The 27,616-nt window shown below is 37.3% G+C and overlaps 1 protein-coding gene across 1 annotated transcript; it reads left to right on the top strand.

Moving 5' to 3' along the window:
- The first annotated feature begins 15,192 nt into the window (after positions 1 to 15,192).
- On the top strand, positions 15,193 to 23,973 carry LOC102017859 (C-type lectin domain family 4 member A-like). Its single transcript, XM_005378875.2, has 6 exons — positions 15,193 to 15,522; positions 16,483 to 16,593; positions 18,504 to 18,611; positions 20,730 to 20,881; positions 22,544 to 22,659; positions 23,124 to 23,973. Exons 1-6 carry the CDS (start codon positions 15,447 to 15,449, stop codon positions 23,269 to 23,271), a joined length of 711 nt encoding a protein of 236 aa, XP_005378932.1. The 5' UTR covers positions 15,193 to 15,446; the 3' UTR covers positions 23,272 to 23,973.
- Positions 23,974 to 27,616: the final 3,643 nt, after the last annotated feature.

Genomic DNA, 27,616 nt, shown 5'->3' with positions numbered 1-27,616 from the left:
AAAGACAAAAAAAAAAAAAAAAGGAACTTTCTCCTCATATGTGGAGAGTATAAGAATCTAGAGGAGCCCTGTTCTACCAGAAACAGTAGAGGTAGAACTGTTTGGAAAATGAAAGCTTAAAAGGGAAGTGCATAGGATAGAAAAAATTCCTCAGGATTATAGTGAAAAACTACAAGTGAGTAGATTTCTCTCAGATCTCTCCTCTCAGGGAGAGAAGTCCTTGAGGAAGGGAACAGAAAGCCCAGTGGTAAGAGAGAGCAGATCTTCAAAGATGAAATAACAAAAAGAAACTGTTCTGACCAGAGAATAAGCAGTGAGAAGGTCTCCACTCAGTTCTGTGGAGTACTGAATAGAGCAAAATGTACCCTGGGTAGGGCAAGATCTGTGGACAAACATGACAGTGGGACTTGCATCTCATCATGCCCAAATGCTAGGTCAGAAAGCTTCTGGAAAGTTCTCACAGAGCTGGGTTATTGAATTCCAGACCACTGCCAGGAGCCCTGAGCCCACAGGAGAGGTATCTGCCTAACTCTCTGGAGCATATTTTAAAGATGGAAAATTGGTTTCATCTCAGACATGTCCCTTAGGCTCCCAGTGTCCTTGTCTTACTTACAATGATTTCCAGAAGTCAGAAAAAAAAAAGCAGTCCTAAACTTTTCCTTATTTTAGATTGATATCTATCTTATCCACAAGATTTCATCTGCCAATGTATGTGTGTGAGTTGGAGGGAGGGTGTCTATAGCTGATCAGACCAAAAGGAGCCCCAAATTGTACATGAAAATTTTTTTTTTTTTTGTTTTTCTCCAGTACCGGGAATCGAACTCACGACCTTGCGCTTGCCAGGCAGGCGCTTTGCCGCTGAGCTAAATCCCCAGCCCCTGTACATGAAATTTGTTACACATTTTTGATGCAAAATGGATTGTTTCCTCCTCTAAGAAATGCAGAACTCACAAAAAAGTTGGCAGGCAATTATACAGTGAAGTAAAGTTTATTCTCTGGCCAGAGAATAAGTAGAAACTGGGAGAAGTGACTCTTCCAGGTCATTTGCCCAAATAAACAAAGGATAAAGTAGTTTCCTTTTAAGCCCATTAATTTTAACAGAAGAAAGGAAAGGTATTTGTTAATGGGTGTGGGATTTTGTGACTTTTTCTGGGGTGCAGGAGTGGGTCCTTCCTGGAGAAGAAAGACTATCTTCTTTCAGTTAGTGTCAGAAGCTGCCCCAGTCAGGAGTAATTTTATTAGGGCACCATATTTTGAGGTAATAATGAGTCTTGGGGTGAACAGCAGATCATTTATGGCTGAAACCAGTTTTGCCTGGCTTCATCCTTATTTGGTTTTAGAGCAGTAATCAAAGATAGCTGCTTGGTTGGCTTAGCAGTTGTCTTGTCTGAACACTGGTTTGAAAAATGGCTCCAGGGACTGAAATGGTGGTGTGTAGTGAGGACAGGACTCATACTCATCAGCTCAACACCTATCTCTTATTATTTTTGCAAAGAAAAAAAAAGGGGAGAATTTTAATTATTTATGGGCCCAGGGAATGAGTAGGGATATGATCCTTTGATGGTTTTCATATAACAAATGTATGGCCAGATATTTATTTCACAGATTTTTCCATGATTTTTAACTTTCAGACTTTTTAAAAAAGTATATGAGGCTCTCAGTAAAACATAGTTAGAGCCGACTGTTGATTCCTTTGTTTCTTCTTCAGTATTTTCCTTGTTCTTATGTATGCTCTGCTACTGCCCCTCCAGTAGAAAGACAATGTTAGAGCCCTGTATGCAGGGGTGGAATCTGGCTGCATAGTAGCATGTCACCACTAGAGGGCAGACTCCCTCCAGTAACTCCTGCATGGTGTCAGGAAATCCTGATCAGATTTCCTGAATTACTTAAAAAGAAATAATACAGCAGTTACAATGGAAAATAGCACTGCAGTTTATTTTCTTTTTCTGTTTATGATGCTGGGGAATCAAACCCAGGACCTTGTACATGTTAGTCAAGTACTCTACCAGCTGAGATATGTTCAGAAATCACAGAAATTTGCAAAGGGATCCAGAGATGGAGGGAGGGAAGGAGAAGAAGAAATAAAAATTGTTAAGATATATGGGTGTACCAACTCTCCACACAGTGACCTTGGTCATTGTGTACTAGTGCAGGCATGCAGTATTTTTTTTAAAAGAAAGTCTGTCTGGGGACATTTTATCTATGGAGTCTCAGCTTGTACCTGATTCAGACTTCATTGAGAGTATAGAAAAACCGTTGTTTGGGCAGAACGTGAATACAGAATGATGTTTTCTTCAGATACAAATACTTCAGTGAATATGTGAGGAAACATACTTATTAATGACAGCCCTTGTGCCCTGTCTTCGCCCATAATAGATGACCCATGAGTAGAACAGTAGTGGTGAAGAACATGGATTTCAGAGAAGACGTTGCCTCTGTACCAACTAGTATTCTGTCAATTTCTGGGTTTAGACCCTGGAGAATACTTTAATTTTTTTCTCCTTTGTTTTCCTCATACGACAATGACACTAACAGTACCTATTTCATAGAGTTATTATGATAATATAATATGTTGATAAGGTAGTCATGATATTTTTCCTAATGTACTGTAGTTGGCTTAGGGGCATACTCCATGATAGAAAAAAAGTTACAAAATACTTAGAAGAGGATCTAGTACACAGCAAGTTCCAGGTAAGTACCTGCATACTGCTCCGACACTGGGGTGGCTTCATGCTGGCTGCCAAGGTTTACAAAAGATGGCAAGAGTTAGGGCAAATTTCCCTTTGAAGCTGCAATAGTAACTCACTGGCATAGATCTGAATTTTAATTTTCTCAGTCTTGAGGGTTATCATAAGATTGAGATCTATTTCTAAATTAAACAAGGAGGAATCATCACAGGGTAGGAGTCACTGTAGGTTGCACTAGTCCGTATCCCAAGCATACATACACTGGGGCTGGGGATTTTCCTCTCAGTTTTTTCTTTCAGTTGTATTTTTATCAGTGCACGTTTGCAGTACACAGTGCTTCCACTCATCACGGGGGGCTGGAACATGCACACAGCACGTCTTTGCTCTTTTTTCCTTCCCTCCCCCTCATTTCCTCCCCACTCCATCTCTTGGTCCCCTTCTCATTTGCAAAAAAACACTCCCAGTTTCCTATTATATATCTTTATTCTGCTTTTCAATGTACTTATTTTGGGCTCGTATAAGAACAACCATTCAATATTCAACTTGTGTCCGGCTTGTTTTACTTAACATTATGGTTTCATCCATTTTCCTACAAATGCCTTGAACTTATCCTTCTTTCTAGCAGAGTTTTAGTCCATTGTATGTAAGTACCACATTTTCTTTATCCATTCTTCTGCTGATGGACATATGGACCACTTCCAAGATTTAGCAATTATGGTCTGTGCTGCTCTAAACATGAACATATATGCATCACTGTAGCGTGAAGTCTTTTTTTAGACAGGGCCTCACTACATACATAGTTCAGGTTGGCCTTGACCTCACTATGTAGCCCAGGATGGCCTCAGAGTTGTGGCAATCTTCCAGTCTCAGCCTCTAGAGTGCTGGAATTGCAGGCATGAGGCATCATGCTAGCTAATATGATGTCCTTAACTTTTTTAGAAAGATGCCTAGAGGGGCTGGGGATTTAGCTCAGTGGCACAGCACCTGCCTGGCAAGTGCAAGGTTGTGAGTTCAATTCCTGGTACTGGAAGAAAAACAAACCAAAAAAAATAAAAAATAAAAATAAAACAAAACAAAAAAAAACAAAATGAAAGATGCCTAGAAAAATCATTGGGTCAAATGGAATTTGTAGTTTTATTTTTTGAGGGATCTCCATACTGATTTCTATAGTGGTTATACTAGTTAACATTCCCACCAACAGTATAGGAAGATTGTCTTCTCCTCAAAGCCTTGCTGGCATCTGTTATTTCATTTTTTGATAATGACCATTCTTTTAGGGATAGGGTAGAATCTCAGTGTTGTTTTAATTGCATTTCTGTAATGACCTGTGATGTTTAACATTTCTTCATGTATTTATTGGCCATTTGTATTTCTTCTTCTGTGATGTGTCTATTCATTTCACTTGCCCAGTGTTTTATTGTGTCATTAATTTGGGAGGGGAATCTAACTTTTTGCCTCCTTTATATGTTATAAATATAAGCCCTGTGTATGGAGAGTAGCTGGCAAAATGCTTTTTTCCATTTTGTATGTTGTCTCTTTACTCTGTTGGTTGTTTCCTTTGCTGTGCAGGGATTTTTAATTTTATCAGATCCCATTTGTTGATTCTTGATGTTATTTCTTGTGCAACTGGAGTTCTGTTTCAAAAATCTTTGCCTGTGTCCATATCTTCAAGAATTTTATTCTATTTTCTAGCAGATTAAGTGATTCTATTTTAACTTTTGAAACTTTGACACATTTTTTATTTTAGCTTACTACATGGTGAGAGATATGGGTGTAGATTCAGTCTTCTATATGTAGTTTTCTGAGCACCATTTATTAAAAAGGCTATCTTTCTTCTACTGTATGTTTTTGACCTCTTCACCAAAGATCAAATAGCTGAGTGTGACTCAGGTTGTTTCTGTATCCTCTATTCTCTTTCACTGATCTAAATGTCTGGTTTTGTGCCAGTGCCATGCTGTTTTGATCACTGTAGCTTCACAATACAATTTGAAATACAGGACTGTGATGTCTGGCACTTTGTTCCTGTTATCAAGTATTGCTTTTGCTATTCTGAGTTGCTTTTGATTCCATATGAATTTTAGCATTGTTTTCTCTAGTTCTGTGAGATATACCATTGGAATTTTTATTCAGATTGTTTTATATCTGAATATTAGTTTTGGAAATATGGTTACTTGACTATATTTGTTCTGCCTACCAAAGAAAAGGGGATACCTTCTCATTTTCTGATGTCCTCTTGGATCTCTTCTGGGTACTTTGGGTTTCACTGTAGAGGTCTTTATCTTCCTTGGATAGGTTGACATATTAGGGTGTAATTTTTGTTGATGTTGTTGTGAATGGTATTGTTCTCCATTTTTTTTCTCAGTGGGTTCATTATAGATGTACAGGAATTCTTCAATATATTGACTGAATTTTGTGTACTGGTTTTGTTTTCTGCTACATTGCTAAATTTGGTTAATAATTTGAGGAATCTTTTGGTGGAATTTTTGGGTCTCTTACACAGAGGACTGTGGCATCTGCAAATATGATAATTTAATTTCTTCTGTCCTATACGTATCCCTTTTATTTTTCCTCTCCCCTGATTGTGCTGGCTAATGTTTTGAGTACTATATTGACAGAAGTGGTGATAATGGACATTCTTCTTTTGTCCATGATTTTTAAAAGGAAAGATCTGTGTGTTTCACCCACTCAATATGATGTTGGCAGAAGTTTTGTTATAAATGGCACTCTTCAGATTGACAGAAGATCCTTATATACGTATTTTTTCAATGTTTTTGTCAAGAATGGATATTAGATTTTTTCAAAAGCTTTCTCTGCATCAGTGGAGATGGTCATGTAATTTTTGTCCTTGCTTCTGTTTGTGTGGTGTTAATACATTTATTGACTTGTATATGTTGAACCATCCTTGCATCCTTGGGATGAAGCCTACTTTGTTGGCATGTACAATATTTTTAGTGGTTCATTGCTCTCTCTTTGCCAGTAGCTTGTTGAGGATTTCTCCATCTATATGCACTAAAGAGATTGGTCTATAGTTCTCTTTTTTGGTTTGATCCTTATCTGGGTAATCCTAACTTCCAGGAATGACTTTGGAGCACTCCTTGCATTTCAAATTTATTACAGAAAGCTTATGGAATATAGGCTTTAGAACTTCCCTGAAGTTTTTGTAGAATTCAGCAGTGAACTCATCTGGACATAGGCTTTTATTAATAGAACTTTTATTAATGGGTCAATTTTGTTGCCTATAATTGGACTATTTAGTATTTTTAAATCTTCCTTCTGTTTGAGTAATTTATGTTTCTTGGAATCTATCCATTTCTTCTGAATTTTCCAGTATACTGGTCCACAAGTATGTAAATTAGTTGTTCATAATTTTTTTTTAATTTCAGCAGTGTCCACTGTGATTTCACCTTTTCCATTTCTAATTGCATTCATTTGGGTCTTTTCACTCCATTCTTGGTTGGCTTGGCTAAAAGTTTGTCTTTTTAAAAATTCTTTAAAACTACCAGCTCTTTGATTCCTTTTTTTTCAACTCAATTTTATTGATTTTTTACTCCTATCTTTATAGTTTCCTTGTATACAGCATGAACGTTGTTTTCTTTTAGGGTTTTAAACACTTCACTGTAAGCTATATGGACCTTTAAGATCTGTGTTGAAAAGTCTGCTGTAATTCTAATTGTTTTTCCTTTATAAGTGATACATTGTTTTTTTCTCTACTTTTAAGATTTTATTCTCCTGTTGAACTTCTGGGATTTTGACTCAAATACGTCTGTCATAAAGAGGTTCTTTTCTGATCTTCATTATTTGGATCAGATCCTGGCAATGTATATTAATACGTGTTCAATTTTTTCCCCATATAGGGAAAGTTTTCTGCTATCATTTCTGTAAACAGATTTCTTATACCTCTGTGCTGTTTTCTGATTCTTCACTTATTCCCATTAATCTCGGGTTAGTCTTCTCTAAGTTGTCTAGTAGCTTTTGGAAACATTTTCCACATTCTGTTGTTGTTTTTAAGGTATCTCTGAATAACTGGCCACTGACATCAGCCCTTTCTTCCAGTTCTGACACTCTGGCTTCACATTTGTCACTTCTGCTGTCCATATTTTCAATAGAATTTTTAATCTCCTAAAGTTCTGTTTAGTAGCTCTGCAAGTATTGGAGACCACTACAAAATGGCTCTGAGCAGGATTTAACATTAACCAATAGGCTTTCCGTATTTACTTGTGAGTTGTCTGAAGCTTAGGCACCTTGTCTGAGGATGGGCAGGGGACTCATAGAAAGTAAATCCCTGTGAGTCACTGGTCACCCTGAGGCCTGTATTGACGTGTGAAGCTGTGATGCCTCAAAGGACAAGATAAGGCCACAGCTGAGGATGTTTGGCTCCAACCCCAATTAACTACAAGGAGACTGCAGCTGCAGGTTCCACACTCCTATGATAAATACCAACCTAAAGATAAGGTAGTTCTCCTGATTGACATAATTTACTACTTAGGAAAATTCTCCCAAAGTCCTAATAGATTCCCTCATTTTCTTGAGTATCCTCCTCCTTTGTTTGAAAACCAAATAAATATGGGCTGCCCAGAGAAGTCTTTGTCTAAACCCTGAGAATATCAAAGCTGTAAAATCCTCCTGGAGCCTCCTGGAGCCCTAAAATCATTTCGGTGATCTCATTTATTTAAGCCTGCACCATCCACTTGCTGGGGAGATTGCAGGCCTGATTAGCCTGCAATAACTAAGGGTTATTGAACCCGGTAGCAAGGATTCTAACTCTTTGCTAAAGTGGTCATTCATGTTTTGTGTCATTTTATTTAGCTCAGCAAGGTTTCCATTAGTGTCTGTTGCAAGCTTGCTATTGTTTTGTTTATTAGGTCCATTATCTGTTTAGTTATATCTTATTTGGGTTCACCAAGAATCTTATTAAACAATTTTTAACTCCTCTGGTGACTTTTCTAAATAATTCAGCTGTACAATTTTGATTTCTTTCACTTCAGTGTCTCGTGAATCAGCTTTGGGGTGTTAGAAGTTTTTGGGTTTTGGAGGGATTACATTGCTTTATCTTCTCATGTTTCGTGTGTGTGTGTGTGTGTGTGTGTGTGTGTGTGCACGCATGTGTTTGTGTGCTGAAGTTTTTTGGATTTATTTTAGTGGAAAACTGCCTTGCTGGTATGCAGACCTCTTTAGTTTGTGCCTGTTTTCCAGCGATGCATTTTGGTGTAGATAACTATGATTTTTTCCTCTCTTCTAAGACCTAACCTCCTCCATTTGTTTAAGAGGGGAAGCTGCAGTGTATTTGACTGAGCACCTAATTCTCCGAGAATGAGCCTTGATGTTGTTAAAGACACAGGGCAACACAGATGTTGGCATACATAGAAAATCAATTAATAGATATAGTTCTGCCAGTTTATCCATAAGATAAAATCAGTAACAATAGCAACCAAGCAGACAAACAGGACATTGATATAACCTAAGAACCAATAATCTATCAACCTTAACCAGAGAAATGAGATAGCTCAAAACCCAAAAACCAATGAAAAAAAAGGAAAGGAAAGAATCTCCTCTAAAGTTCCTCTATATTTTTGAATCATTCATTTAAGCCCAAAAACCACTGAAAAAAAAAAGGAAAGAAAAGAATCTCCTCTAAAGTTCCTCTATATTTTTGAATCATTGATTTATTTCCAGGACCTGCAGTTCTGCAATGCACCATGTCATGATTATTTCCTCCCTGGGGGACTAGCTGGGATTGACGATTCCACACCTGTCAATCATGTAATTATTTCCTCTTTCAAGTAACCCTCATTTAGAAGCTATTTTGGGGCCTATTGAGATTCACTTCATGGAAAGTAAAGATGGTAAAATGCCAGTAACCTCTGTGCAACTCCTTGAGAGAACAGTCAGCCCCGAGAAAGGAGGAACTATTTCCCATGGAGCAAAGGCGAGGAAGAGTTCTGAGAATCAACAGACAAGCAAGAACAGAAATTTGTCAAAGCAACACAGAGACAGGCACAGGACAGAGAAATTTATAACTTCAACCCTGGCTTTAGGCTCGGAGGCAGATACCATAAACCTGCAAGCATTAATTGTGCAACCCATTCAAACAACCCCTGATACTATAGACTGGCAAGCTCATAGGGGAAAACAAACTTGTATACAAATTGTTTCACAAACTGGTAGATGGGGACCGAAAGCAAGTTCACCTGCACAACAGCCTGCCTTGGACTGGGGAAACTTTCAGAGCAGTATAAACAGAAGCCACCTGAGAGGGGTCCTGTTACAAGGAAGTGGTGGAAGTCTCATAGTGATCAAAGGGAAGGCTTCTGGTGAATGTCTTGCTACACTGACTCCAAGGGAAAATGAATGACAGGCTAGACAGTCATGATGAGGTGAGGGTGGAACAGACTCTTCCCTGAAAGTCTCAGCAGCTGGGACTAGGGGGCCAGGACAGAGCAATGATTGGAGAGCCTAGGTGGCCACGCCCTCAGCTGCTAGATGTGGAAGCAGGCTTCTTAAGAGTCATGTGTGCGCAGTTGGGAGGAATCATTCAGAAAGTCCCTTGTGAGGCTTCTCAGAATATTGCAGCCACACCACAACTTTGCCATCTTTACTCTTTGACCCAAGAGATAAGATTTCTGAAGAAAAACTAACAAAATTTGCTGGAAGGTGGAAAACACAATAAGTTAAAAAAAAATACTGTGGGAAGTCTCAACACCAGGCTTGATTCAGCAGAAGAAACTCAACCCTAGCAGATAAATTATTACATTTATATACCAATGAAATAAAATAAAAATTATGCAAAAAACACTGAAGATCTCTCATACACAATTAAAAATACAAATTTAATAGGTTTTGAACCACACATGAGTCTCAAAATAGAGAGTAAATGCATTGAAAAATCTATTGAAGTGAAACAATAGTCAAAAGTGTCTAAAATCTTGAGAAAAGTGCAGAAGACATGGCCAGAAAAGAACCTCCCCACATCATATTATAGTTATGGTAACCACTGTGACATCAACTTTTAGCTACTACATGTGAGAAGATGCAGCAGTATTTATACTACTGTGTGTGAAGTATTTCACTTAAAATAAGGTCCTTCTGTTCCAACTTGCTGCAAATGATAAATTTTCCTTCGTATATGGCAGAATGTATTGAATTGCAAATACATATTGCAGTTCTGTTATTCATTCATCAAAGGGCACCTCACTTGATTCCATACATTGGCTACTGTGAATAGTATAGCAGTGAACATTGAGGTGTAGGTATTCCTTTGATATGCTGCTTTTCTTTCCTTTGGATCTATACTCAGGCACAGGATATTTGTTTAAGGTATTTGTGTCCTATGGTAGATCTATGCTTATTTATTTGAGGAAACTAGTGTTTCCAGGGTGACTGTACTCATTTACATTACAAGGGACAGTGTGTAAGCAAACCCTTCTCTCTGAAACTTCCCCAACATTTGCTACTTCTTCGTTGTTATTAGTAGGCATCTGACTGTACTGAGATGACATATCTGTGGTTTTGATTTGCATTTCCCTGGTTGTTAGTAATTTTTATAATTTATATTTGGATTTTTAAGAAATATTTATTCAGATGATTTGCCAATTTTTAATTTAAATGATTTGCTTTCTTGCCATTGAGTATTTTGAATTCCTTATATGTTCTGGATATTAATTCATTGTTAGATACAGTTACAAATATTTTTTCACATTCCACTGACTATGTTTTATTCTTTTGTTTGCTATTTAGAAGTCTCTTATGGCATAAAATCCCACTAACATATTTTTATTTTTGATGTCTATGCTTTTGGGATCTTCTTGATGCCTTTGAATGTTTCCTCTAGGTTTTGTTCTATTTGTTTTATGTTCTACATTTTGATCTTTGATCATTTTGAACAGATTATTGTAAATAGTGAGAGACAACACTATTACACGTAACCCCTCACTTTATAATTTCAAAAATTAAGGAGGCTCAGCCTCAGAATCACTTTTGACAAAAGAAAAAATCTGCAATGTGATAATAACATTTTTTTCTGAATTCAGTTTTTCAAATACTGCCCCATAGCATGTTTCTTTTATAATACTATTGCTTTCTCGTTTATTGTTAAACATCCCATTTTACTATGAAATCACTTTACCTTGAAATCACAGATTTTGAGTGTGTGTGTGTGTGTTTGTGTCACGGTTACTTTCTTCTCATTGCTGGGACAAAATATTCAACACCCAAAATTAAGGAAGGAAAGGTTTATTTAGCTCACAGTTTATGGAGGTTTCAGTCCTTGGCTGGCTCCAAGGCAGAGTTGCACGTGGCAGAGGGCAACAGTTCATGGCAGTGGCAGAAAACAGCAAAGGTAACAAGAGCGCAAGGGAGGAGTGGAGGCAACCAGCCTCTTTCCCTCCCTTCCTTTGTATGCAAACTACCCACCTCAGGGCCGGTACAGCACTCATATCCATAATTCCAACATTGGACCATGAATCAGTCATAAACTGTAGAAGCCCACCCCATGACTACATGAGGCTTTAGGGGGACATCCAGACACAAACCAGAACAGTGTGTCTCCTTGTGTACTTTAACATCTGCTAGTTGGTAAGTCACAAAAAAACTTTCCATAGCACTAACAAAGTGAGCAAAATTAGAGCACATACTTTTTAAAAAGCAGTATCTAAAATAATTCACTTAAGTGATTTTTCCATGTAACTAAAATGATCACATTCAATCTTGCTACAAAATATTATACATATCTTTTGTTTATAAAATCAGCAACACTGTGACATTACAATGATTGTGTCAGCAGCTAACTCAAGTGGGCAGTATCTCACAGGGGAAACACATGCTCTCCTCGAGATCCCACTTGCTTCAGATCCCAGTGACGCCTGCAGTCCTCATCCACTGACTAAACATTTAGGGGTCCCCATCTCACCCCATCTTTACCCCTTTTCTAAAATGATTCAATGAGTTCAGGATTCTATTATACTTGAGATTATAGTATTCTTTTTTACAACGATACATTTCAGAGCTAAAGAGAGAGACATATGAGATCTAGAAGGGTCCCAAATGTGAAACTTTCATTGACTTCATGAATATGTCACTTTCCCAGCATTTAATGTGCAAATATACACAGATAATTGAAAGTTGAGAAATCTCCTGAGTATTATGTGCAGAGAGATTTTATTGGAGTTCATCGCATAGAGACCATTGAAGGAATCACTGCTGATAAGGTTGAACTCAGTGTTCAGCATCCCTTCCTGGTCTGTCTGATGTGCTGTGGTTTAGGCCTCATGACTCTAATCATATGATTATTCTTCCCGACATTGTCAGACTCCACCCTGAATCATCTTGTTAGCATGAACTGTTCAGGGGTGACCATGAGACAGCATAGAGTTAGCATTCACCATGAATAAAAAGACATCCTAGTAGATCATAAAGTCCAAAGAATTAGAGGCTACCTGCCAGGAACTGAGACAGAGGCCAGAGGAGTCCTTTCTTACAGGTGAACTACAGCCTGACGTCATGAGCAGAGAGTGAATCAAGAGGCGAATGTGCCTGGTGAGCCTCTCATGAGCTTCCACTCCTCCGTCCTGATGGTTCCCAACCACATGCAATGAACAACCAGTATTGAGTCCCTATGATATTAGTAAAGACTATTTTTCATAAACCATAAGTAAATATAAACAAAAGTTCTAGAACTTTATCTTTGTCCCCAGTGGTTCACCTTTCATACCACTTAGTGTACTTGAGCTCCATTTTTAACATCACTACCCAAGATACCTCATGATTAAATAATTCAGTCCTCAAGAGTGCATTGTATTATTGTTCTCAAGTGTTTATACTACCCTCAGTACAAGGGTTAATCAAGGATGGCCTTGATATACCTTCCTGTACTCAGCATGTATATTTCTGCCCCTTCACAGGTTCATCCATGGGACATACATTGGACAGTGGAATCCCAGCATGAAGGGTAATCTCTTGGAGAATGGTATGGCATCACTTGTCATGCAGAGAATTACTCTGAGATCCTGGCTCCAGAATGAGAAAACCTTTGGAGAGGAGGCAAGCTGGGTTACAGTCTGCCCACACTGACCCCGAGCTGACATTCGGTGTGAATAAAAGGGGAAAAATGTTGTAAGCCATTTTGTCTGAGCAGTTCTTTTCTGACACAGTAAAATCCATTTATGTGAGTTATTTTAGGAGAAAAGGAAGAGAGAGAGAGACTGACTTTAAAAATACTTTTTACTTTGCAGCTACTCAAGCTACTCAAAAAGCATAAAAAGTTTGAACCCAAACACTGCAACTTATTCAGACCCTGCGCTAATATTTAACAAAATGAAAGTTTATGTAGGTGTAGCTTTGTGGTACATTGCTTTCCTAGTACATATAAGCTTCTGGGTTCATGCCTCAGTAGTGCAATTTTTTAATATAAGGAGCTTATGTGATATTGGAAGGTAGATGCTTGCTCACATCTCCACAGCAAGTATTTGTTGGGTCCACAAATTAATTGCAATTTCCTTATCCTTCACTTATTTATTGTCATGTTCTTTTTGCTTTCCTTACAAAATAATTACTCTATTATAAAGAAAGATATATCTGATCTTGTAGGAAAATGGTATTTCTTGAAGCTATGATGTTAAGTGAAATGAATCAGAAACAAAAAAATTAAATACATGGTTTCTCTTATAGGATAAATCAGAAATATAAATGAAGTTAAGGTAAAATAAAAGATAGATAATAGGACATAGGGAGATCTTTTGAAAATTAGAAGGCAGCTGAAAGATGGAGGTGGAGAGGGTGAAGGGATGTAAAAATAATTAAGATATGCTATGTACGTGTATCAACCCCCCATGAGTGCAATCATTATGTACTGCAACAAGTACTAATGAAAAGCTTAAAAGTGTCAGTTCTAAATAAAGCATTGGATCTGACATGGTAAGGTAAATGTGTGTGGTAGGGTGAGGGGCAGCAGTGGTTTGGCGCAAGATGTAAGAACTCAGCAGGGATCAGCGCGGCCAGGCATGTGGTTGACAAGACAGTGCATTCAGAGCCCCCAAAAGCTAGGAAAGTATGACTGCAGTGGGAGGACAGTGTTCTGGCACTGAGAACCACCACACGGGGGTATGGGTGTCCACACATGGTACTGGCATGGTACAGCATACTGACGGGTACAAGGATTGAGAAATGTGTCCACAAAGGGCAGCCTGGTGCAGGAAGTCAGTTTCTGAAGGTGAAGGAGAACACCCATGTGGAGGGGGACAAGTACAGGGAGTCTGGGATCAAGCAGAGTGAAAAGGGTATGAATGCACGAGGTCAATTTTTGTGTGGAGTCAGAGTCCAAAATGAGTGAGGAGAGGGATCTTGCAGAATCAAATAAGCAAATGAGATAAAGATAATGAAAACGGATTTCTTACTGTCACAGAAACAAGTTAGAAATGTGAAGATTGAGGAAACTAAGATGAACCCTGTTGCACTGAATTGAACTTAGAAGTATTGGTGTGAACACATGGATTTCAGTACATATGTATATATATATATATATATATATAAACCAATATAGAAATAAAATACAGATATACAAAGTGGTGTGTGTGTGTGTGTGTGTGTGATGCTGAAATGAGTTAGGAAGGAGAAATTAAAAAGGGGAATTTTGGGAATGAGTAGAGTGAGGAGAAACTGGGCATGTTGGGAGCAGGTCTGTGGAAATGTCCCACTGGAAAGATTTAATTTTCAAAATGTCTTCCTCTTGCCCTGTGGCAAGTGCATCATATTTATCACTCCATTTATGTTTGTCCTTATGTACCAGTGACTCCATTTAACTATCTTGTGAAAACTAAGTGAGAGGCAGCGATGTATTGAAGTGTTCTGGGGCGGAAGAGACAGAGAAATGCAGGTGGGAAGTGCCCTTGTCCTTCAGTGTCCAACAGAGAGCTGCTCTCGGGAATGCTGGAGGTGGTCAGTGGCAGAATGAATGGCAGTGCCTGAGGGAATTCATCACAAGCAACGCGGAAAGCAGAAAGAACAGCAGAGGTCAGAAGATGCTAAATTTGCACTGTGCCTTCTCCACCACACTATGGGGAGCTGCCTCTAGCAAGAAGGGAAGCAGACGTCTCAGTTTGTGGCAACAGTCCTCATAGAATGTGGTACCCAGAAGGTGCCTGATAGCAGCTACAAATAGAGTGAATGCGATGTGCATGAGTGTTTGGTCAGGTTGTGTGATTTGTAAGTAACAATATCTGTACACAGAGGCACATGCACTTTTTCCATTTCCTTAACTTTGTTGATTCATTTATTTCAATTTTATTTTTATTAGTACACGTTTGTAGGATATGGTGATTGTATTCTTTGTAGGGAGTTGGTACCTGAACATAACGCATCGTAATTCTTTTTACATCTGCTTCCCCTCCCCTTTTTCATTGCTTTCAGAGGCACAGTTCTTAGGAAAGACTTCTGTTGGTTCCTCTTTTTTTTCTTCCTGTTTTTTCCTCTTGCCATATGAATGGTCATTTCTGTAATATTTGCAAGCTGCCTTGCATGCGTGTGAAGGCCACAGTTGTTATGGACTCGCCCCCGGGAATGGACCTCGGTCTGCTAACTCAGGGTTTCCACATTGTTGTTTTCTCATTCTCAAGAGAAACCTCTCCCAGGCCTGGGCTATTTACTGCAGCTGTTCTCAACTTGTTGAATGACTGGAGAATTTACTATATATTTGGTTTCCATTTACGAGCTGTTTTAAAGAAGGGATAAAACCGATTTTTCGGAGAAAGCAGAAGGTCTCTCCTCAACATGGCTGCAGAAATCACTTATGCTGAACTGAGGTTCAAAGCTGAATCCTCAGGCCCCAACACAGACAATCCTGCAGGTAAAAAAAAAACTTTTTTTGGTCTCTATCAGAGTTACTGATGAGGTGATGGGTGAGCGCGGGATCTGTGAACACAGTGGGTGAGGTCAGTTGCCATTTCTCTGACCTTTTCGCATCTGGGAAACGTAGAGAACTCTGCAGATTGTGCTGCTTGTGGATACATGTTAAGCAACCATGGAGTTGTATAGCAGCAGGGATTTGTGCATTGTTTTGTTACCCTTCTGCATAGAGATGCGCATGAACATGTATATATTTTTTCTAAGAATAAAATTATACCATGTAATACTGAAGAGTTTTTCTTCTCTACTTAACAACCTATCATAAGTTAAGAAGATGATTTCTATTTCTTTGGCGCTTTTCTCCCTCAGTGCCGGGGACAGAACCCAGGGCCTCTTATAAGCTAGATCAGTGCCCTCCCCTGAAATATGGCACCCACAAGAGAAAATGGGGTATAACTGTAAGGTGGAGACTGCACACTGACCTTACCCAAAAATGTGAAGTATGATTACAGATGTCTGCTGTAACACACAAAGCTGTAAAGTGGACATAATCTGGCATATATTTAAAGGTACAATGAAATATGTAAATTTAATGTGTTAAGAATATACAGTAATATGAAAAATGGTCACAATGGCAGTGTAAGAGAATTAGTAGATCAGAAATCAATGTATACATTTTGTCAATTATGAAAGCAAATGTACATATGTGTATATGCAGTTTTTTATGCTGAAAAGATATATTCAAAAGTACTAACACTTTTTCTCAATGGAAAAAATTCCTGGTTTTATGTGTTTTGTGCAGTTTCAATAAAAATATCATTATTTCTTTCCTATTCTTTTTTTATTTAAAATTCCACATAATTAGTAATTGTGTGTCATGCAAGAAAAGGGAAAAAGAAAAGGGGGAAGAGGAAATAAGAACAGAATGCATTATAATGAAACTAATTTGGTTTCTCCTCAGCTCCCGAAGGGAAGCCCACCCCTCAGAGAAGTAATCTTTCTCTTCCCAAGATGCTTGTCTCATTGCTGATATTCCTCCTTTTGGCCATCATATTCTGTATTGCTTTTATCAGTAAGTATGCCAGCTGAACTAACAAGCCACCTTTTCCTCAAAGAAAAGAAAGTGTCCACTAGAAACATATTCAACAAGGGGTTTATCCAGCTATGTGAAGAGAAAACTTACTTTAGGTAGATAAAATTCATGGGAATTCACTGGGGATTTTGCTCTTTCTTTCCATCGGACCCTGTGTGAGCACACATCTATATTTCCTTTGCAGGATTTAGAAAGCCAGGGCTATTTTGAGTGGACAGACACTTGTCTTTTGGGATGAGCAGGTGGACAGGGAAAAGGTGGGAAGAAATATTCCAGAAAGATTTCTGAGATAAATATCCATCTAATTATTTCTGTCATGCTCAGGAGTGTATGTGTTCTAAAACCCAAACTAACAAACATATGGATTTCTGCATATATTGGCTTATGGTGGATGTCAGCCAGCTGGTATGACAGGGGAACTGGGGCCACATTTCTGCCTTCCCTGGCCAGGCCAGCTTGTAGAAGTATGCTTTTATAGAGGTTTGAGAACGGAGGTAAAGAGAAAATTTAGAAGGCACATTCATAACCCAATTGTTCTGTGAAGCACACAGAACAAGCAACATCTAAGATAGTATTAGTGAAGAAAGAGAAAAGGAGATGGCTTTGAATGATAAAGCAGATAGAGTTAAGGCCATAGAGTCTTGATGAGTATTTAAATATAAATATTAAAGAACCCAGGGATGTTATATGACTCTGATACTCTGACTTAGTAAACTCAGCAGTCACAAAGCTGTTAAAAAATGTAGACCACATAAGACAAGAGGCAACTTTGGGTTGGAAGATTCCTTAAGGCTTGGACTCGTTGAGTTGCCTTTGAAATGTACATCTTACCAGGAGATTTCAGAGGAGAGGTCTGGTGTTGGAAACCATTTACACACAGGCAACTGGTAACGCAACAGAAATATATGGCACCACTCAAGAATATTTAGTGCAAAAATGGAAGATGAGGATGGAACTCTAGGGAATTTTCATTCCATTTTAAGAGAGACAAATGGAAGAAGCAGAGCTTCTCAAAGTGCACAAAGCAGCTTGAGAAAGGTGGGGAAAAAACATCGAAGAGCAGAGTGCCCAGAGTTAGGTAGTGGGAGAGCTGTGGTCTTGTAGTGCAAGGCATCCCATGCTCTGATGATAAACCAACAGTTCCGAGATGTTATGCATTTCAAGAAAGATTTTCATGAATGGTGGAAGCAAAAGCAGGAATGTCGTGTTTCAAGGAACAAATGTCAATGTTCAATATAAGGAAAACTTGGCAAAATTCACTTGATAGAGGGAAAGGTGAGTTACCTATAAATTGGGGAAGGCAGGCAGGTATGGGTTACTGAGGAGTAGGAGTCAGGTCACATGGGGAGAGTTAAAGGACAGAAGAGGAAAAGAACAATGTCCTTTGTCAATGTTTCTTATTTTTAAATTTTTCCACTCTCTAAGGTAACCAAGAATGGCTCATAGATGGCTAATTTTTCCTTTTCCTGAACTAGTAGTTTCCTGAACAATTCCTAGTTTCCTGAACTATTAGTTTCCTGAACTGTAGTTTCCTGAACTACTATTGTAGTTTCCTTTTCCTCAGTCTGTGAATCTTTCAATGCAAGTATTTGTCTCCCTATAATCCCTTATCCTAAGATTTACCCTTTGGATGCATCTTACATTAAGTGTTGAAATAAAAGATAGCAAGTCTCTTTAGATCCATTATGACAGAACTGCTAGGTCCTCTTTCAACTTCGATCTTTCTACTGACTCTAGGAAAATAGGAAAATTTTTCCAATCAGACTCTGTCTACTTTAGTCATTGTGCATTTCTACTTTAAGTTTCTATAAAGAATGCAAGAAAGGAACAGTAGAGAACACAGCCATAATGCTATCGGGAAAATAAATGGTTTTTATTGTATTTTCTAGTTTTCTTTCAAAAATATTCTCAGCTTCTTAAAGAAAAGAAGACTCTCAAAGAAAGCACACAGAAGCACACAGAACTAGAGTGTAAAAGAAGCAATTCATCTAGAAAAGGTAAAATTTGCTCTGCCTAGAATTCAGTTGCTGGAAATAGTGAGGGCCCCCAGATCAGTATCTCCAATAAGATTTCCAGATAGATCATATTAAGAAGGCATTCTCATGATCATTATAAGCTACAAATATACAATTATATGCGACCTAGAGTTCCTTAATGTGTATATTAACCTGTGCAAGACTTGATTGTGTAAAGTTTATTGTAGTTTTGGATTTCTTCAGCCTTTGTTTCATTCTGAACTTTTCATGGACACTGTTGTTTCTCATAGGTTAGCTATAAACATTTGATGAAGATAATGATTCACTTATTACAATATTAATTATTTCCATTAAAATCATATTTTAAATAATAAATTTTATATTGATAAAATAAATTTTATATTGATAAAAATTGAGTGTATGACACAAAAAGTTCCAATTTTAATGCCACCCTGCACACAGATTATCTCATATTATTAGCATCGTGCATGAGTAAGGGTATTTGTCACTGCTAGTGAGCAAATATTGATATATTATCACTAATTAAAGTTCATGTTTGTATGTGTGTGTGTGCATGCTAGAATACCCTAGAAAGAAATATTCAGATTGTTTGACCAAAACAGCGAGTGAAAGGAGACATCAATATTCATGTAACTATTTGAAGTGATTGTATGTGTTTGGATTTTCTCCTTTATATCAATTACTAAATCCTTTAATGGTTTGTGTCTTTGGATATGTTTTACACTTTGGATTATAACCTCTTAATACTACATTTATCCTGTTCTAGCTGTGGTGATAGGGAGCTCTTTCTCTTGCATCCTGTGTCCCTTTGACTTCAACAACTATGTGTTTTATGTGTCGTGTTTTGCTTGTTCTATCTGGTACTACAAAATCCTCTAGATTCATTGCATTTTTCCTGTGCCAGTCCTCCAATCCAGCATTTCTCTAAGAACTATTGGCTCTTTTTTATTGAAGAATAGTATCCCATACCTTTTGATAACTTGCATTTTCATTTTCATTCAGTTAACTGTATTTTTAAAATTTTGTCTGACACTTTTCTGATCCGTGGGTTGCTTAGAATTATATTGTTCAGTTCCAAGTATGTGGAAATTTTCCCATCTTCCCCCTTTTCTTCACTTCTAGTTTCCTTCAATTATGGATGAGGAATACTTTCTATACAATTTTAATTATTTGAAATGTGTTAAGGTTTGTTTGCTTGTTTTTGTTGTTGTCCTCAGTGTGTGGTCTTAGAACATGTTCCCTGGGCATGAATAAAAATAGATATTATGTAATTGAGTGTTCTAAAAATATTGACATGATTCTATTGGTTGATGATTTTGTTTAATTCTTAAGTGTTCTTGCTGATTTTCTGTTTGGTTTTCTCCACTTATAATAATGGGGTTTTCTACTCTCCTTTCACTTGCATCAGGTTTTAGTTAATGCAGTTCACACCCCTGTTTGGCACATACACATTTAACATTATGATACGTGACTCTGTTTTTTTGTCTCTTGTCTCTGTTGGGTGATTTCTACGGTTTTGTCAAACAATTTATTTATGTCTCTGCTACCAGCGTCAATCTGCTCTTGGGTCTATTCACTCAATGTTTAAAAAGTTACTGCATTTTTGAATGAGAAAATTTCCATTTCGTTTTTCTCTACACCCTCTATTTCTTTGACGAATCTATAGTTTCATCTGTTTTAAAAATACTTACCTTCTTTTTGATGCAATTTTATCATGATTAATTTAAAATCTTTGTCACATAATTCTAATATTTTCATTATGTTGGTTAATGACATTTGTTAATTTTGAGAACTTCCAGGTTCTTGGTATGTTCACCTTTTTTCCATTCCGGCCTGGAAATTTTTATATTATGTTCCAAGTCTGAGTTTATTTAAGCATTAGGTTTTCTTTGGCTTTCTCTAACACTATTTCTGCAGGAAAAAGGAACCCTGACCCATTACTGCCTCAGGAGGTAGACATAACTTCTCACATACCTCAGGGATGTTTGTTATGTCTAGGGATGATGGAAGTTCTAGCTTCTATTTTGTTATCTTTAGAGTTCTCAATACTTTCAATAATCTACACTTCCTCAAGTGGTCTTCTTATATTGCACATTTATGTCCTTATTCCCAATGAAGACAAAGTCTGGAGCTGCTGCCCAAAGAACTGGACGTCATTTAGCTCCTACTGCTATTTCTATCCAACTGGAGCAAAATCGTGGGCTGAGAGTGCAGAACGCTGCTCTGGCATGGATGCTCATCTGGTGGTGATCACCAGCAAGGAAGAGCAGGTACTGCCTGAGAGATGACACGAGGGAGACATGAGCCTTATGTGCTTAAGGTCTATGTTTGTTGCCAAAGAGGAGACTTACTGTTTTAAGCACTTAACAGTTTACCCCAAGCATGACTCAGGAAACACATTTGTGTACATACGGACTAGGTTTCATCCCAACCAGTTGATTCTTTTGTTTTTCCCTGTCTTTTTGAGACAGGGTCTCACTATGCAGTTGAGGCTGGCTTTGAGCTCACTTTGTAGCTCAGGCTGGTCTTCAACTTGCAACAATCCTCCTGCCTCAGCCTCCTGAGCACTGGAATTACAGGTCTGCACCACCATGCCTGGATAACCAGTTAGTTCTTATATAAATTTGATAAGATTGTCATTCTTATATTTCTTGTTATCTTATAAAAATTAACCAAAAGAGCATTTTTCGCCATCCTGTATTTAAATATTTGGACTGGTAAGTGGTTAAAATATGGGGCCGTGGCAGAAGGATTTCAATAAAAGACATAGGACAAGCCCCTCAGCATTCACATTCTATACATTTTTTCTGTTTCTGTATAAATAATGAACACAAAGGAAATAGTGGATTTTAAACGCTTTCTCAAGTTGAGTGGAAGGACAAAAATATAGAATCCACCAAAAGGTGTATATACACTTCAGGAAAAGAAAACTCTATGGAAATATTTTAATACTAAACTCATCAAGACATCATGAGATTAATACAAGTTACCTTTGACCTCTACAATTACAAGAGGTGCTAGAGTGGTGGCCATTGGATTCCAGCCATTGATTAGTACTGTGAACTGTTGCATGGGTAAACTTGGTCGCTGAGTTTGCTGCACATGAAGCTCAACTTCTCTAAAGGTCAGCAGTGTAGTGTATTTTCTGGGATATATGACATCTTCTAGGGTCCCCCCTACCAGGGTGACACCATCAGTTGAAAAAAAATTCATAGTATTTCTCTCCCTGAAGTAGATACACATTTTTTTGGCAGACTCTGTATTTCTTCCCTGAAGTGTCAGTTTGTTAATTCAGTGTGTATACATTGTGAACTGCTAACAGAGAAGAGTATGAAGGTGTATAAGGAATAAAACTAAATTATCAACCAGAAATTCAAAGTATCTCTTAAGTTATAGCTAAAGAAAAATGATTAAATCTGCAAATATCTTTTCACATATAATTTTAAAGAATACCATGTTCACCTAGTGATAAGATAGGAGAAGAAACTCTGAAATGAGAGTTCACTGTGATCATACATGGACATTGCTTCCATATGAAATGAGAATCAGGCTTATAAGTGATTTATATAATGCTGCCAGTTCTTCCAGGGACTTGAGTTTCTAGGTAGCCCTATGTGGCCATCCCTTGTTCCTTTTCCTTGTTTCTCATTTTGTATGGCCAATAAAACTCATTTCAAATATCACAATATGCCCAAAATATATAGTTAAATGTCAATCAAAATTTAAGAAAATGTTTAGGTAGAAGGCAATGTTAACTACCTGACCTGATCACTATACAAAGTGTATATGTATTGTCACACTGTATCCCATCAATTTTTACAAGTACACAAATAATTGAAAAGTTTTGAAAATAAGTACAAATTTTTTTGAAAAACAAAATTACTCAATTCTGGGTGAGTATTGTAAGGCTTCCTGTTGTGTTCTGTTCTTAGGATTTCATAACTGAGAATATGAACATTAAAACTGCTTACTATGTGGGGCTGTCAGATCCACAAGGTCAGAGACATTGGCAATGGGTTGATCAGACACCATACAACGAAAGTGCCACGTAAGTATAGGTTTAGATCTTACTAGTCCAAGGAAATAGGAATCAGTAGATAATTCTGAGATCTGACACAACTTCAGACTCCACAATCATTATGCTAAAGAAAAGAAAAACAGTGTGATACAAGGGCTTAGGGTTAAATCCTTACATCATATAAATATGCCCCAGTGACTGACAGTGACTGACAGTCCCCGGGAAACAGAACATAAGGATAAACAGATGGAAGAGAGCCTCTGGGATATCTGCAGGGTGTGGAGCTTTTAATGCAACAAAGTAGGCACAGGTATGGGCACAGTTTCCAAAGGAAGTGCTGAGATGCTGGTGGAGGAGAAGCTGCATATGCAATTGGGAGGGCTGATTTGGGTGTAAATTACTCTGACTCCCACAAAGTCCAACCCCAGTTCCTTTACTGTCCCTAACCCTTTTCATAGCACTACTGGATTCATGACTGGGTTTTTCTCTTTCAGATTCTGGCATCCTAATGAGCCCAGTGATAAGGATGAACATTGTGTTATGTTAAATTATCGTCCATTATTGCAACAGTGGGGCTGGAATGATGCTCGTTGTGAATTGCTTCAAGGGTCAGTTTGTGAAATGGTGAATATCTATTTATGAGTCAAACATTCTCCCTGTGTACGTGCCTCAATTGACATCCATCATTATACAGATAGCTAACAATGTTTTCATTATGTGTAAGGGATGTCCATAGAGTTTTTAGGTAAGTGGTCAACTATTCCACTTATAAAAAATTAGTTACCATGCTTATGTGTTTATTTACTTATGCACACATTCAAAATCAATCATTTACTGAGCATTTTGCATGTTCCACAGACTACACTAGAGACTTTACTTGTTCACACATAGAAGGCACAAAACTTTCTAATTGGTAAAGTGTATTTAGTGACATAATTCTATGATACAGGTCTTCCACTTATTTCTTCTTTTTACCCTTTACCTTTATTAATGTATAATTATCAACTCTGAACTGTATATTTTGAGCAACACAATGCTTACTTGATATACATATATACTATGAAATAATTACTACAATCAAGTTTTTTATTACCTACTATAGTTAACTATTTTGTCTTACTAAAAATGTTTGGGATCTCCATAAGCAAGTTTGACTTTCAAATGTAATACTGTTAGCCATTGTCCCCTCCCTGTGATAGCAGGTACCTACAAAATTCATTGTTTAACTCGCACATATCTCACTATTTTCTCACTTCTATTCCATTTTAACCACCATTCTACTCTTTTTCTAGGAGGTTGACTTTTTAGATTCTACAAATAAATATGACCGTATGGTATCTATTATTCTTTGGCTGACTTATTTCAGTAGGAATGATGTCCTACAAATTTACCCATGTTGCTGCAAATGAGAAGACATCTATTTCTTGAGTGAAACAACATCCCAATATATATGTGCTCATGTGTGTGCATTTCCTTTATCCATCCCGTCATCAACAGACACTTTGTGTTCGTGTCTTCCCTATTGCTAATAATACTGCCATGAACATGGAAGGCTAGCATTCTCTAGAAAGTGACTGTATATATTTTTACATATTTCTAGAAGTGGGGCTACTAGATCTATGGTAGTCTATTTGCATTTTTTGAGGAGCCTCTGAATAGTTTTGCATATCAGCTGTACTAGTTTTCTTTCTCACCCATAGATCACAGAGATGCCTTTTTATTCACATCTTTGCAAACATTTGTCCACCCCCGTCTTTTGATATCATTCTAAGACATGTGAGGTGGTATTTCATGGTGTTTTTTATGGATGAATGTGATTTGTTCCTTCAAACTTTCATGTTTTGAAGGCCTGATCCTCAGTTTGGTGTTGGGACCTTTAAAAAGTAAAATCTTTTAAGTGGGAGGTTATTAGGTCATATTTCAGGGTCCAGAGTAATGGTGGCCTTACTTTTATAATCAGTGTTTTTACAATTTTCAGTATACAGATGGTCATCTCTTTTGTTTACTTTGTCCTTAAGTACTTCATTTTGTTTAACAATTGGAAATGGGATTATTTCATCAATTTCATTTTCAGATGGTTCATAATTAGTGTACAAAAATGTGACCAACTTTTTAGTATTCACTTTGTATCACAAAGTTGTGTAAGGGGTATCCATAGAATTTTAGGTAAGTGGTCAACTATTCCACTTATAAAAAATTAGTTACCATGCTTATGAATGGTAACTGAATTCATTTATTAGATCTAATAGCATTTGTGTGCATGTGTGTGTGTGTTTATATATAGTCTGTAAGATTTTCTCTATAAGATCACATCATCTTCAAACATAGTTCTCTTTTTCCTTTCCAATTTGGAGGACTTTAAATTGTTTTTCTTGTCTAATCTCTCCACTTAGGTCCTTGAGTAGTACACTGAATAAAAGTAGTGGAGTGGGCACTCTTAGTCTTGATCTGAGAGGAAAGATTCCAAGCTGAGTCTGATGTTAACTGTGAGCTTTAGTTCTATAGTCTTTGTATGTCAGGGCAAATTCATCTACATTTACTTTGTTGAGAGTTTTTAGTCATAGATGCATGTTCAGGTTTACAAATGATATTTATAATGATTTACCACTTACAAATGATATTTATAATGAAGACTGTTAGGAAAGTGGGCTTCTGGGAGATGGGAAGGGAAGGATTAGGGATGTTGGTGATGACAGAGAGGACATTATGCAAATAAGTTGTGTGCATGCATGAAGTTCTCACGAGGAAACTCATTATTCAGTGTAGTTAAAATGTACCATATAAATAATCCACAAATGCTCTATCTTGTTCAAATGCTTCAATCTATGTAATTTTCTCTCTCTTCCTGTTGATATATTTCACTCTTTGATTTCTATATGTGTCTCGGTTACTTTTCTCTTGTTGCTGGGACAAAATACTTGACGCCCAAAATGAAGGAAGGAAAGGTTTATTTCACTTACAGTTTGTGGAGGTTTCAGTCCATACTTGGCAGATTACAAGGCAGACTGGCACATGGCAGAGGGCTACAGCTCCTGGTGCAGAACACAGCAAAGCAACAAGCACACACCAGGGTGGAATGGCCTCAAGCACCCTCTTCCTCTCCCTTACATATGCAAACTATCCACCCCAGGATGGGTGTAGCTCTCACACCCATAATCAAACTCTAAAAGCCTGCCCCATGGCCGCATGAGGCTTTTGGGGGACACCCAGACACAAACCATAACAATATGTTATTCATTCTTCTATCCCAGTGATGAATGTCACCTGGCCATGGTGTGTGAACCTTTTAGTTTGCTGTTGAAACCAGTTTGCTGGTATTTTGTTGAGTATTTTTGCATCTACTTTCATCAGCGATACTGGTGTGAAATTTTCATTTGCTTTTATATTGTGTACTATTAATTCTTTTTCAAAGATGTGTTTTGATGTTAGTGAAGCCTTTTGTGTTTTAGCTTTTCTGATGGTTGTTTATTTACTAATTTGATATTCTTGTACATTATTAGTTTGTTCAGAGTTTTTATTCTTCATTATTCTTTCTTAATAAATTCTGCATTTCTAGGTGCCAATAGAGTTCCTTTGGGTTATTCAATGTTGCTACAAAATTGTCATCATAATTACTTATGATTATTTTGAATTTTATGGTATCTGTTATTACGGCTCCTTTTAACTTGGAATTTATTTAATAGAGTTCTGTTCCTCTTTTTCCTTTATTAGTCTATTTAAAAGTTCATTAATTTGTTTACCTATTGAGAAATCCAACACCTAGTTTTATTTATATTTTTGATCCTTTTAGTCTTTTATTTATTTCAATTCTATCTTTATTCTTTCCTTTGTGCTACATTGGCATTATTTTGTTATTCTTCAAGTTCCTTATAGACTGTTATTTATTTCTCCTGTAATCTTTACTTTTTCCTTACAGTAAACTTGGACTTACTTTTCTTTATCTAGTAGGGTGTTTATTGGGGGTCTTTTACTTCATGTACACACTTTTAGCTGTAAATATTCATTTTGAACTGCTTTTGCTGTATCCAATAAGTTTTATTTTCTTGTGTTTCTATTTTTCTTTGTTTCATGATAATTTTTAGTTTTCCTTTTGATTTCTTCTTTGACTCATTAGTGTTTTGGTATGTTTTTGTTTAATTTCCACTTATTTCTGAATTTTTCAGTTTTTCCCTGTTATTGAGTTCTACTTTTGTACCATTGTGATCAGCAAAGGTACTTTATATGTTGCTCTTCTTGGATGTGTTTTCTCTTGTAACACATGGTCTATATGAAGAAAGAACCTCTGGCCAGTCTTTTATGAGTAATTCGAAGAGGAGAAAGAAACTTTGTGGAATGTCCAGTATTAGGAAAAATATTTTTGCCCACTGAAATTACAATGATCAACCTCCATGATTTTTCTAAAGGTGTAAATATACTGACACATTTCAGGGCCCACTTGATGTTAATGTTGTTTAGATGACCTAGTTCTGACACATAGATTAATAGTTCATTCTTTACCTACATGGAAGTCATCAACTATACACACTGTATTGGAGAGGAACTCAACAACTCAGGGACAGAAGAGTGGTAGACACAATTCAAGTACATTAAGCCAATTGTTCCATCTGAGTGTGTGATGAAATACTGTGAACACACAGTGAAGTGCTCAGCAACAGTTAAAATTATTGCAAGTGAAGTTTTGCAATAAGAAACCACTATTGAGGACTATGGTGTACGTTGCCTACTCATCTCCTCTTCCCCACAAAGAAAGCTTCAACATCGTTTAAAGTCAGTGTCCTTCATCAAGCCAAAGTGACTTGGGATGTTGCTCTCACACTCAGCTTTGTGAATAGATATGGATTAATCCAAGGCAATCAGCACAGTCCCACTCCTGGATAGTTTAGGAATATCATGAACTGTGAGTCCCGCCATAAATCACTTCCTGTTCTCAGAGGAATCAGAGTGACTCTCTCTGTCTAAATGAACATGAACAGAGAGATGTAATGTG

Source organism: Chinchilla lanigera, unplaced genomic scaffold, assembly GCF_000276665.1.
Source record: "Chinchilla lanigera isolate Chin_1 unplaced genomic scaffold, ChiLan1.0 scaffold00012, whole genome shotgun sequence".
NCBI lineage: Eukaryota > Metazoa > Chordata > Mammalia > Rodentia > Chinchillidae > Chinchilla > Chinchilla lanigera.
The sequence above is the reverse complement of the archived record's forward strand: the minus strand, read 5'-3'. Positions and strand labels throughout refer to the sequence as shown.

What these genes read in the sequence shown, in the direction of transcription:
- LOC102017859 (XM_005378875.2), top strand. Translation starts at nt 15,447, where the DNA reads ATGGCTGCAGAAATCACTTATGCTGAACTGAGGTTCAAAGCTGAATCC. An exon ending in CAACACAGACAATCCTGCAG is followed by an intron (nt 15,523 to 16,482) that starts GTAAAAAAAAAA and finishes GTTTCTCCTCAG; the next exon opens with CTCCCGAAGGGAAGCCCACC. An exon ending in TCACCAGCAAGGAAGAGCAG is followed by an intron (nt 20,882 to 22,543) that starts GTACTGCCTGAG and finishes TTCTGTTCTTAG; the next exon opens with GATTTCATAACTGAGAATAT.